At 43.2% G+C, this 12699-nt stretch overlaps 1 protein-coding gene across 2 annotated transcripts; it reads left to right on the plus strand.

Annotated features, from left to right (window-relative positions):
* The first annotated feature begins 968 nt into the window (after positions 1-968).
* Positions 969-10812, plus strand: slc35e4 (solute carrier family 35 member E4). 2 transcript variants are annotated; one of them, XM_042337463.1, is made up of 3 exons: positions 969-1114; positions 1867-2482; positions 10127-10812. In XM_042337463.1, the coding sequence occupies exons 2-3, from the start codon at positions 1900-1902 to the stop codon at positions 10561-10563; spliced, it is 1020 nt and encodes a 339-aa protein (XP_042193397.1). In that variant the 5' UTR covers positions 969-1114; positions 1867-1899; the 3' UTR covers positions 10564-10812. The 2 variants fall into 2 exon arrangements, with proteins under 2 accessions (XP_042193397.1, XP_007897260.1); XM_007899069.2 differs by having other exon boundaries at positions 1883-2482.
* The last annotated feature ends 1887 nt before the right edge of the window (positions 10813-12699 follow it).

A 12699-nucleotide genomic window follows, 5' to 3' on the forward strand; every position in this document is an offset into this window, starting at 1 on the left:
GATGCTTAATGTGACATTGAGGATGAGTGAGTGTGTGGATCATCCCCTGTGTGTGTGTCTGTGTGTGTTTGTGTTAAAACGAAATGTTCTTTTCTCAGTTTGATTCACAGTGAGGCATGTTTATTACCCTGCTCTCTCTCTCTCTCTATATATATATATGTGTGTGTGTGTGTGTGGGGGGATTGTACTTGTTTTGATTGGGTGAGGGAGGTTGGGGAGTGAATGGGTGAGGAAATAAAAACAAAAAAATTGGCTGCAACGTTATGAAACTCTAAATTTGGAAATCCGGCGTGTGATTGCGGTGATCCTTGAAGAGGGAGGTCTGTAGGTCTGTCTGTCTGTCCACAAAGCACATCATCACATTGGCTTCATTGGTCCAGACCAGACTGCAAGTCATTTGAGCAGAGGCGTAAAAATTGACTGAAGCCAAAAGACAGAGAGAGAGAGAGAAAGAGAAAGAAAGAGACAGACAGAGAGAGAAAGAGACAGACAGACAGAGAGAGAAAGAGAGACAGACAGAAAGCGATAGACAGACAGAGAGAGAGAAAGAAAGAGATAGACAGAGAGAGAAAGAGAGGGAGAGAGAAAGAGAGGGAGAGAGAAAGAGAGAGACAGACAGAGAGAGAGAGAGACAGAAACAGGCAGACAGACAGAAAGAGATAGACAGACAGACAGACAGAGAGAGAAAGAAAGAGACAGACAGAGTGAGAAAGAGACAGAGAGAGAGAGACAGAGAGAAAGAGAGAGACAGAGAGAGAGAGAAAGAAAGAGACAGACAGGGAGAGAAAGAGAAAGAGAGAGAGAGACAGAGAGAAAGAGAGAGACAGAGAGAAAGAGAGAGACAGAGAGAGAGAGAAAGAGATAGACAGACAGAGAGAAGAGAGAAAGAGATAGACAGACAGACAGAGAGAGAGGAAGAGACAGAGAGAGGAGGAGGAGGAGGTTTGTGGAGCAGCTGAGCACACACACACACACACACATACACACACACACGCACACATACGCACATAGACACATTACAGCATCAATGATTCATCATCACCGCTTCATCTTCTTACTACACAACAAAGGTGCGGTGCGGTGCAGAAAAGAGCAGCGAGTACACACATAACCGGTCAGTGCGGTGCGTTGATGCGTTGCTGCTGATTTTGTTTTTTTTTCTCTCTGTAACAGTCTATTTTTTTTTTGGCGTTTGTTCTTTCGTACAATGTTCGTGTGTTTGGTTTTGCAGAGAGGAGAGAAATTGAGAGAGAGAGAGAGAGAGAGAGCTGTTTAATATATATATATATATATTTGTATGTGTTATTATATATAAACGAGTTGTTGCTTTTGCTTTAAAATTTGCAATGTTGAAACCTCGCAGCGATTTACCAACAGAGATCAAAGCTGCACAAGGCGATTCATTCATCTTAACAGCCCGAGATCCGCAATCGCCTTCATTGTACTGAATAATCGTCCAGGGGAAAGCCTGTTTGTTTGGATACTGGGAGAAGGAGATTTAAAGGGAATTCACTGACTGTACAGAGATAGATAGATAGACAGATAGATAAATAGACAGACAGACAGACAGACAGATGCAGAATATATTGCAAAGTGGATTGACTGTGGAGTTCACCCGCAAAATACAGAGTCAATCCACTTTCCAGTATATTCCGCGAAGCGCTTTGAGACGTCTCGACGACGTGGTAAGGCGCTATGTCGCGTACAATAATAAATAATAATAATGATAATAATCATCCTTGCATTTGATATTGCGCCTTATTACGTTGCTGGGTCGTCTCAAAGCGCCAAACAGAATACATTGTAAAGTGAATTGACTGTATATTCTGTGGGTGAACAACCATTATTATTATAATATATATATAGTATATATATATTTCAGACCGAGATGGAATTACCATGACAACTGCTCATGAGTCACCGGACCACAAGCAATCCACGGTGGAGCAGCGGAAGCAGAGACAGACGCTGCACACCCTGGTGGCAGTCCTTGTTCAGGTGACCACAGGTACCACCATCACCAGCCTGAACAAATGGATATTCGCCGTCTGCAACTTCCCTTACCCGCTGCTGCTGTCCGCCCTGCACATGCTGTCGGCCATCATCATCGACTACACCCTGATCCGCGTGGGCTTCATCAACCTCAAGCTCAAGGAGGCCACGGGACTGCCCGCGGCTGCCAAGTTCAAAGTGTTCCTCCTGAGCCTGACCTTCTGCGCCACCATCGCCTTCGGCAACATGGGGTTAAATTACGTCCAGCTCTCCTTCGCCCAGATGATCTCCACCACCACCCCGCTCTTCACCATAGCCATCTCCAAGGTGTTCCTGGGTCAACAGCACCACATCCTGAAGTACACTGCCATGATGCCCATCTGCCTGGGAGCCTCTTTCAGCCTCATGGGCGAGGTGGAGTTCGACCACAAAGGCTGCTTCTATATCTTTGCCGCCACCATGCTGAGAGGCGTGAAGTCCATTCAACAAAGTGAGTTGGGTTAACAGTTTTGGTTTTCTGATTGCTGAGGGGGAGAGGGGTGCAGGGTGGGGGGTTTGGGTTGGGGAAATAGGGGGAAATGACAGTGGAAAAACTTTTGAGTGCTCTGAAACGCTACCCTGCTTGAAAGGGCGCTATATATAATATAATAATCCTTGCATTTGACATAGCGCCTTATCATGCCGTTGAGACATCTCAAAGCGCTTCACAGAATATATTGTGAAGTGGATTGACTGTGTATTTTGTGGGAGAATAAATGCAAGTTGTTGTTCTATGGTTAAATCCTATACATGGAATGGGACTGTCATCTCAAGAGCACCAACCTAAGAGACCAGACTCATTCCACCGCAAGTCTCACTTTTATATTGTCCCATAAAGTTGTGAGGTGGCCGGGGCTGAGTAGGAACTAACAAGGGCTGTGTTTTTAATCCTGGCACATCATAATTATTAGTAGTACTATAGATGTAGACAGGCATATGAAGGAGAGGGGCTGGAAGAAGGTATGAGGATAAGGTGGGAGGTGGGATTGAATTGATCTCCTCGCTCTGTGATCCAGCCTGGACTCGGTGGACCGAATGGCCTCCTTCTGCGCTGTAGATTTCTGTGTTTCTTTAACCCTCAAGAGCAGGTTTACATTGATGTCCCTACAGAGTATGACTTATAGCAGAACTTAACATGGCGGTGGTGGGGGGGGGGTGCGGGTGGGCAATAGTTCAGTAATGGTCTTTGTATTCGATACATGGCCTTTGTAATTTCTCAAAATACTTTACACAGTGAGGGAGGGTACTGTCTATTATGTGTAAGTTAATCAGCATCATCAGTGACTCACAAACATCAATATGATGATTGATGCATTTGTTTTGCATTTGATTTGAGAGGTGGGGGTGGGGGGGAACTTAATTTGAATGAGGAAGGAATATTGGTCAGGTTTGTGCAATGATATTTTTATGCCCATTAGTAGATCCTCTTGGCTGTTTGTGGGACATTGATGTGAGCAAATTGGCTGCCACATTTGCTTGCAAAAACAGTCACTACACTTTACAGTAAATCTTGTGAAGAGCTGTAAGATATCTTTGTGAGGTACAGAACAACAACACAATTACATTTATAGAGCGCCTTTCACGTCGGGAGGACGTCCCAAAATGTGCTGTATCGAAAGAATTATTATTCTAATATTATCTCAAGCGTTTTATGCAAAAGTTGACCCCTCTAACACTGCACCACTCACTGGAGCTCAAGTCCTGATGAGGGAATCAGTCATAGAAACATCTGACTCAGATGCAAGCCAGCATGCTACAAACTGAGCAAAACTGGTCAGGAAAGGCCAGTGAGCCTGTCAATGTCTCTAGAGTTCAGAGGTCATAACAAGTTAATGAAGTGTGGGGAAGGGCAAGCAAAGGCCCCACAGCGGACACCACCGAGGCTGAGACAAGGTGGAGATAAGATAAAACAAAGGAGTCAATAGTGATGAAGTGATTCCATGATTAGTTTATTTTCTTGATGTATTTTGCGATTCACCCAATGTCTCCTCTGCTATTCAGCATCTCCCCCACTTCCCCATTGATTTTCTTTTCCCTTCTACAGTTCCACAAGTTACTTTTCATAAGGCATTTGACTATGTGCAGGGAGGGGCATTATAATTGGGCCTGATCCTGTTCTCATCCAACATTAACACACCACACCTTCCAGCCCGGTTCTCTACCTAGCAGTCAGGAGAGGGGAGTGGCTGCTTTTCTTCTCGCTAACATTGAGGTCAATTTCACTGCCCCTTAATGCTCCCCTGGCTGAGGTCAGCTAGCTCGGCATTGATCGGTGAGCAGCCCTGTGACTTTGTGGCCTGCGTTCCAAGTCAACCAGTCCATTAAGTTCAACCATCAACTAGTTTTATTGTGAATTCAGAACAACCCCCGGCTTTTCTTTTACGATACCCAGCAAGTCACCTTTTATTGTGACTTTTCCAAGATGGCTTCCCATGATGCTTGTCCCTAGTAACAAGGCTCTGATTTATTGTCTGACGAGGTCAGTCAGTGTCGGTGGACTCGGACCCAATAACGAGACTGGAGTGTGTTCTGGAGAGGAAACTAATGAGGGGAATGAAGGGGGGAAATTATCAGTCAACCTCGTTATAACCCAGTCCTCTGGGTTCAGTTTCTCGGAGGCCACGTCAGATTGCGTACAGCAGTGTCCAAACAATGGCTGATTTCCTTTGCCAAATAGTGTTTCCCGCTCATGTGCACGGTGGGCTGGAAGTGATGTTAGCGATGACCTGATAATACAGTAGTGGACCATTTTTATTTTGTGCAGGAAGCTGACCGGTCAGCGCAGGAAGGCTGGGTGCACACTGCGTGGTTCCACAGACGCTCGCTATCCCAGTTTGGGGAGGAGGGGAAGGGGGGTGGGCATTATAACATAGTTCACCTATGGAATCCTGTAACTCAGTGGTTAGAGCACTCGCCTCGCAAGCGAGTGACCTGGGTTCCAGTCCCAGCAGGGCGAAATGTTGGACAAGTTTCCTTACTCCACAAGCCTCTGCTTACCTAGCAGCAAGTAGGAACCCAGTTGTTAGTCAATGGGCTGATCGCTTTTCTGGGGGCAATAATTCCTTCAAAAAAAAATAATAAATCGGTCACTTCATTCCATGACCATTTGTTGGACACTGCTGTACGCAATTGACTGCTGCGTTTCGCCCACAAAAATATATACCAATTCACTTTAAAGTATATTCTGTAAAGCGCTTTGAGATGTCTCAAAGACTGATAAGGCTCTACATCAAATACAAGGATTATTATTAGTAGTATTATTCAGAAAGCATAAGTTCCACAGTGTCTTGTGACAAAACCTGGCTAACTCACCACCAATGGAGGGAATGTTTTGCTTGTTTCCTTCCTTTCAAAACACATTCCGGAACCTGGAGCACACAGCGCAGGTCATTACGGGATAACGACCCTCAGTTACCCACGCCCTTTTCATTTTTGTGAGGGTTGAAGCTTTAACAAGGAGAACTGGGGAATTGTATGGGCCGTGAAGTGATCAGAGCTGAAACTACTTCCATTCGACTATCTTTTGCTCTCACAATTAGCAGGTTTATTAAAAGAAACAGTTTATAATTTGAGAAGCTGCTCAAAATAAATCTAAAAGCATCTCCTGAGGATTAATGTTCACTGGGCGGATACCAGGAAGGAAGTATTTTGAGCTCAACCTATTGGCTGTTTAATTTTGCTCAGTTGAGCAATATCAATGTAACTCTACACCACGTAAGCTCTGTAATAGAAATGTTCAGTCAAACTGAGAGCCTCATAGCATGGAACAAACATTCCTGATCCCTGCAGCAATGTTAAGCCATGTTATTTCTTTTCTTCTTTATTGGATGTTGTTATATTTCTAATTTTAGTGTCATGGAGAGTTAACCATTTTTATGGTTAAATTCAACAACAGTGAAACAACAACTTGCATTTATATAGCGCCCTTCAATTCACGTGGGGTAGCGTCTCGGAGCGCTTAAAAATACATTCTTTATCTCTCTGCGGCTGGACAGAGCAGAACCCCCCAAAAACTGATATAAGGACAATGCACATCTTTGACTTTATTCCCGGTTATTACTGATGCTTTTCAGTAAAAGTCGGAATTCAATAACAATACCTGCATATGCTATAGTACCTTTCACTGTCTGAAAAGTGCTCCACAGAATTTTAATTTTATTGACTGTGTATTTGTTAGGCAAATGTGGTAGTCAATTTGCATGCAGCAATAATGCACGAATAGTGCCATGGGATCTTTAACACCTGCCCGAACAGGCAGATGTGATCTCAGTTTAACATCTCATCTTGAAGGATGGATTTACGTCTAGTTTTTGATTCTGAATGGCCTGTTTAAATCCAGTTATAGTTAAGAGTTGTATTTTATTTTACTACAGAATTATTGCCATTTTCATTTCTATTTACCCTTTTCTGTCTTGTGCTGCTGTCTTTCCACACTTGAGATCATTTTGAAGGGCATAGCAAAGCCATCCATTTTCTTTCACTCTCCGAGCGAGTCTGATTCATTTTACTGCATTGCTTCATTTATAGATTCAGCCTCAGTCTCTCCTCTTGTCAAGTAAAATGTGAATTTATTGGTTCCCAAACTGCAATATTACATGGGACTTTTGCTCAATTCATGTTAAACTAATAATAATCTTTGCATTTGATACAGCAGCATATCACGTCACTGAAACCTTTCAAAACACTTCACAGGCTTTTACTATGAAGTGTAGGGACTGTGCATTTGCAGCTAGGGGAGGTCAGTTTTGCTGAAACTAAGGGAACTGTTTTATTCTTGTCTAATCTGCGTTTGAACATCAATGTGATTCGCCATCTGATAAAAACACCATGCTCCTTTAGCAGATAATCTAGGACTACGGAGCTTGATAACTTTTTGTCTCCAAGTTGCCCTTCAGGCCCATTGAAACACTATGAAATCTTGCTTGTGGTTATGTGTCTGACTCATACCCATGACTGAAACAAGTTTTGTTCTGTTGTGTTACTGCTAATATTTGCAGACGTATCATGGGCAACCCATAAATATCCCTTACATTAGTTACAGACCTGGTAACCGATACAGATTCAAGCAAACCTAACTGTTAGAATTCCTTATGTACAAGCAGGAATACAGCCAGTAAAATGTCCTTTAAAACCAAAAATAATGGATGGTGTTGACAAACTATATGGGTGCTGCTCAGCACTGCTGTATGTGTCAGCCTGGCTCAGTTGGTAGCACTCTTGCTTCTGAGTCAGACGGTTGTGGGTTCAAGCCCCATGTTGGGACTTTGAGCTCATAGTCTAGGCTGACGCTCCAACGCAGTGCTGGGGGTGTGCCCCCTGCATTGTCAGAGGTGTTGCCCTTCAGATGAGATGTTAAGCTGAGGTCCTGGCTGGGCCTGTTCATTTCAAAAAGGAGTTTTTCCTGGCTTCCTGGCCAAACTCCAGACAAAATTGTCTAATTCACTTCACGGCTATTTGTGGATCACTTGTGTGCAAATTGCTGCCACGTTTGCCTACATAATACACTACACTTTACAACAACAAGATTTCATTTATAGAGCGCCTTTCACGTTGGGAGGATGTCCCAAGACGCTGTACAGTTGGGTCAGGACCCGAGCAAAGGGGAAATGGTCAGGGTGAGGGGAGGGAAGGGAGGGAGCGAGGAGGGGGTAGAGAGTTGAGAGGGGAGCTGAAGGCACGGTCGAAGAGAAAGGTCTTGAGACCGGCCTTGAAGGAGGAAAGGGAGGAGGCGGCGAAGGCACTGGGGGATTGAGTTCCAGAGCCTCGGGGCTGAGAGGCTGAAGGCCCGACCACCGATGGTAGGGCGGCGGATGTGGAGCAGACCGGAGCCAGAGGAACGGAGGGTACAGGCAGGTAAGTAGGGTCGGAGAGGTAGGAGGGAACAAGGCCGTGAATGGTTTACAATAAATGCTTTGAGACATCTGGATGATGTGATTAAGCGCTGTATCAAGTGCAAGGAATATAAAGATTATTATTTGTTTTCTCTTTCAATTTTCCCCTTCTTAACCCAGATCACAGAAAGATCATAGCATCCGCACATTTGTGATTGCTGAGATCAACTGTTTCTACTGAATAACACATCTGGACTTTGAACTCAGTCTAGACTGACATTCCAATCCAGTGTTGGGGAAGGGATGCATCGGCAGAGGTGCTGTCCTTTGCAATGTTAAACCGCGTTCCCGTTAATCCCTGTTCAAGTGGACGTTAAAGATCCCATAGTTTTCCGACATTGTTAGAGCTAGCTTCTGAACCAAGACAGAAATTAAGAATTTTGCACAATTTTGGCAATTTTAAGTTTGGAAGCAAAATGGTCTTATAGGTTAAGACGAGCGGAATTTTAGACCTTTAGTGGTTTCTTACCCCAAATACAAAAACACATACTTTTTCAACAAACACCCTTGTTGGTTCTCTCTATGTGGCGGACATGGGCCCTGTAGTGTGATTAAACCCTGAGAAACTGCACTCTTGTTGGCCTATGACTTGTCTTGCATGCTGTTGATGTTTGATATGGTCACTCGATCCACGACTGTGAGACATTGCTGTGCACAATTGGCTGCCGCGTTTCACCCACAGATACATAATCAATCCACTTGACAGTATATTCTGTGAAGTGCCTTGAGCTGTCTCAACGAAGTGATAAGATGCTATATCAAATACAAGGATTATTATTATATTTTCTCACAGACTTTCACGGGGGACTGCAAATCAATTCCATTATTAAATTGTTTTCAAACTGTTTTTCACTTTGGTTTAGTGTTGGACTCCACATAATTATAATAACAATAATACTTGCATTTGATATAGTTGCCTTATTACATTGTTGAGACATCTCAAAGTGCTTCACAGAATATATTTCGCTCACAAAATATACAGTCAATTCACTTTACAGTATATCCTGTGAAGCGCTTTGTGACGACTCGAAGACGTGATAAGGCACAATATCAAATGCAAGTATTATTATTGTTGTAAAGAGGATTGACTGTGTATTTTGTGGGTGAAACAATGTCCTAGACTTAGATTGTTTTACATCTTCTCTCATTTGTCACTAAGCAAATGTGGTGGTCTAAAATGCTTCCTGTATTTTGTCGGCTAATTTTCTGCTGGCTGGCAATGCTTTTCTAATTACCTTCTACCACATTAGCAGCTGTAATGAAATCTAGTGCTGCCTTTACAGTGCACTTACAGAAACAAATATGTGACATGGGGGACGGGGGGATGGACTTACAGTTATTTTACACTGAGCTTTGTGCTACTGACCTGATTGCCTGTGTGATCAGATGTCATATCACACTATACATAGACTATAAGTCTGCACAGTCGCGCACCACAGCTGTACGTTAACTCAAGGTCACTTGCTTTGCTCAGGAGCAGAGGACCGGATGTGGGCTCAGAGCACAAATTGTCTGAATTCAAGGTTGATCAATCAAGTGAAAAGCATAGTGGATTAGAATAAAACAAATCTTGCTAGTTACAGTGTGAGTAAGAGATAAGCATTGATCTACTTAGGGGTGAAAGAGGCAGATCAATACAAGACATTGTTGATTGTTACAGAACTGCAAATTAATGACCTAAGGGCAAAAGTGGTCCTAGCTGGACACTAATCAGTGTTTAGTGCTGGTAAACTGTAAAGCGCCTTTTGAGACGCCTCTACTACATGATAAGTAGTTAGTCGATTGGCGGATCGCTTTTCCGGGGGGTAATAACCCCTTCAAAAAAAAAAAAGAAAAATGAAGTAAATAAATACTAATAATAATTTGGTCACTCAATCCACGACTGCTGTGCGCAATTGGCTGCCGTGTTTCACCCACAAAATATACAATCAATTCACTTTACAGTATATTCTGTGAATCCCTTTGAGATGTCTTGAAAACGTGATAAGGCGCTATATCAAATGGAAGGATTATTATTATTATAAGGTGCTGTTATTATCAAATGCTGTTATTATTGTTGAAGGTCAGTGATTCAACAGAATGCCGGACGATATTTTAGTTAGCTTTGCCTTTTTCAATACATCTATTTCAGAGTTTGAGCTTTGTATTAAATGGCTCCTGACACTCACGATCTTCTTTCTCTGCTACGGCTCTTTGCCTTCCAGGCATTCTCCTGCAGGAAGAAAAGATCAACTCGGTCATCCTGCTCTACATGATGTCCATCCCTAGCTTCTGCATCTTGATTTTAGCTGCGTTGCTGCTGGAGAGTAACGCCATTTGGGAACCTCTTGTCGTGTACGACAACAGACTGTGGTTTTTAATCTTGCTCAGCTGCCTGGGATCAGTACTGTACAATCTAGCCAGCTTCTGCGTCACCACTCTGACCTCCGCCGTCACCCTGCACGTGCTGGGGAACCTGAACCTAGTGGGAAATATCATCGTCTCCCAGATCCTCTTCGGCAGCGAGATAACCGGGCTGAGCTACGCTGGCATTGGCCTTACTCTATCGGGGGTGCTGATGTACCAGAACTCGGACTTGATAGAGGACTACTTAACACCCAAGGGAAAGCTTCGCGGAGAGGACGCCAAGTTTAAAAACTGACTGAAAGTGAGAGAGAGGGGGGGGTGCACAGAAAAAAAAAGATTTTAAAAAAAAGCCTCGCATTTGATATTATAATTCTTATAGGGTCAGAATCGCCAAACTGCAGGCAGAGCGAGGGGAAGGTTTATGATATTAAAGCACAGCACATTGCCTTATTTAAAATAATGCCTTACTTAATATGTTGTCCTATTTAAAATATATGATGAATATATGACCTGAGTTGTATTTATTAAAGAATCATATACAGTACTTCTAGACGGGAATATTAAATAGCAAGGTTTTTACTGTAAAGCTTTATTTTATGTTAGCGCAAGTGGGGGTGTGGTGTCGGGGGGTGATGACTACTTTGCAGTATCGTGACAGCCAGATAAATGTGGATTAGAACTTCCTTTCCCTCTAATCTTTATCGCAGGGTGGTCCAACCGGTGGTAATAATCCCTTCAACAAAAAAATAATAATAATTTGCTTGCTCCATCCACGGCTGTTTGTGGGGATGCTGCTGTGCGCTATTGGCTGCTGCGTTTCGCCCGCAAGATATACAGTCAATTCACTTTACAATATATGTTCTGTGAAGCGCTTCGAGACATCTCGAAGAGGTGATAAGGCGCTATATCAAATGCAAGGATTATTATTATTTCAACACCACCCACCACCCCACCCCCCACTCCCTCTATACGTTTGCTGTTTCCGTTTGTCAAATAGAAATTCATCTGGCCCTCAGCAGCCAAAAGGTTGGACTTCCCTGCTTTAGTGCATTTGCTCCATGACTTGTATTCAGGGTCCCCTTGACTAAGATGATGAGAAGGCGATCTGTGCCCACCCTCTCTCTGCCCATGCTGTTTAGTAACGGAGAATGCTGGCGATGCACAGCGGCAACTGAAAGACAAATAAAGGTTACTGTTCGAGTCTGAAATTTTCCTTCAGCCGAACCTTAAGGAAGGAAATATGAGGTGACTCTCCCAGATCATGGCCTCTGCCAAGGATAATAACAGTATCAATAAAAATGGGATGTGGTTGGAAGGGTGAACACGTGTTCCAGCTAAAATGAGGTGCTCAGTAGGCAAATAAAAGATGTATTCAGTATGCGTGTGGGTGTGTGTGTGTATATATATATATATATAGTCTGTGACAAGTCTGGAAAATGCCATCATTTATTTCCCCCTCCTGTAATCTATTTAATTTCTCCAACCCATGATGAATTTCCCTGTTAAGAAGGTGGGTTAAGTCCATCTTCCAATGCCAAAGACCCTATTCAGTCTGAAACTGCCTTTGCTTGGTTGACCATTTGGTTGCACAAACTGTCTGGGATACAGACAACAAACAGCAGGGCAACGTACAGCAACAACAATAAATTGCATTTGTATAGCGCCTGTCATGAATTTCATGAGTAAGTGAGTTTTGCCCATAAAATACAGTCAATCCACTTTACAGTATATCCTGTGAAGCGCTTTGAGACGTCTCAATGATATGATAAGGCACTATATCAAATGCAAGGATTATTATTATTACTATTATCCACCAACACCCCTGTAGTTGACTCTTTTTAATGAATCTGCTAGTTCCCTCTTGAAGGCCAATGCGGATTTCTGCCTTAACTACTGCTCCCTGCAGAATGTTCCATATTCAAACTATTAGGTATGCAAATATTTTTTGTCCTAACCTCCCCATTTGCTCGTGGGGATATAAGCTTTTAGAAAAAAATATCACGTAGAAAATCTCATCACAAAATTGCAGGGCAGCGTGAGATGAGCCGCAAATCCCACAGGATTGGTTTGCGTGCCTCGCAGGATTGAACTTGATTTGAGAGGATAAACTGTTTAGCCATCAAAACATCTTTATCGACATGGGAAGAAGGCACAAAGCGTTCTCTAATGAATACGAGTGTATTTCTGAAAACGTCTGTTGGTGGAAAAGGAGGCAAAAAAAATGACCTAGATAACAGCGCTGGAGGCTGCACCACTTTGCCAGGTGTACAATGTAATGCCGTCTCCAGCCTAAGCTGCCACGTGTACGGTACACGAAAAGAAGACTTTGCCCTTGTGCACTAAAGGAGAATTGCGAATCAACCTCGATGTACTGTTACACAGGTAACATTGTTTGCCCAAACAACAAGAACAACTTGCATTCATACCGCGC

This window comes from Callorhinchus milii, unplaced genomic scaffold (genome assembly GCF_018977255.1).
Source record: "Callorhinchus milii isolate IMCB2004 unplaced genomic scaffold, IMCB_Cmil_1.0 Scaffold8, whole genome shotgun sequence".
NCBI classification, from domain to species: domain Eukaryota; kingdom Metazoa; phylum Chordata; class Chondrichthyes; order Chimaeriformes; family Callorhinchidae; genus Callorhinchus; species Callorhinchus milii.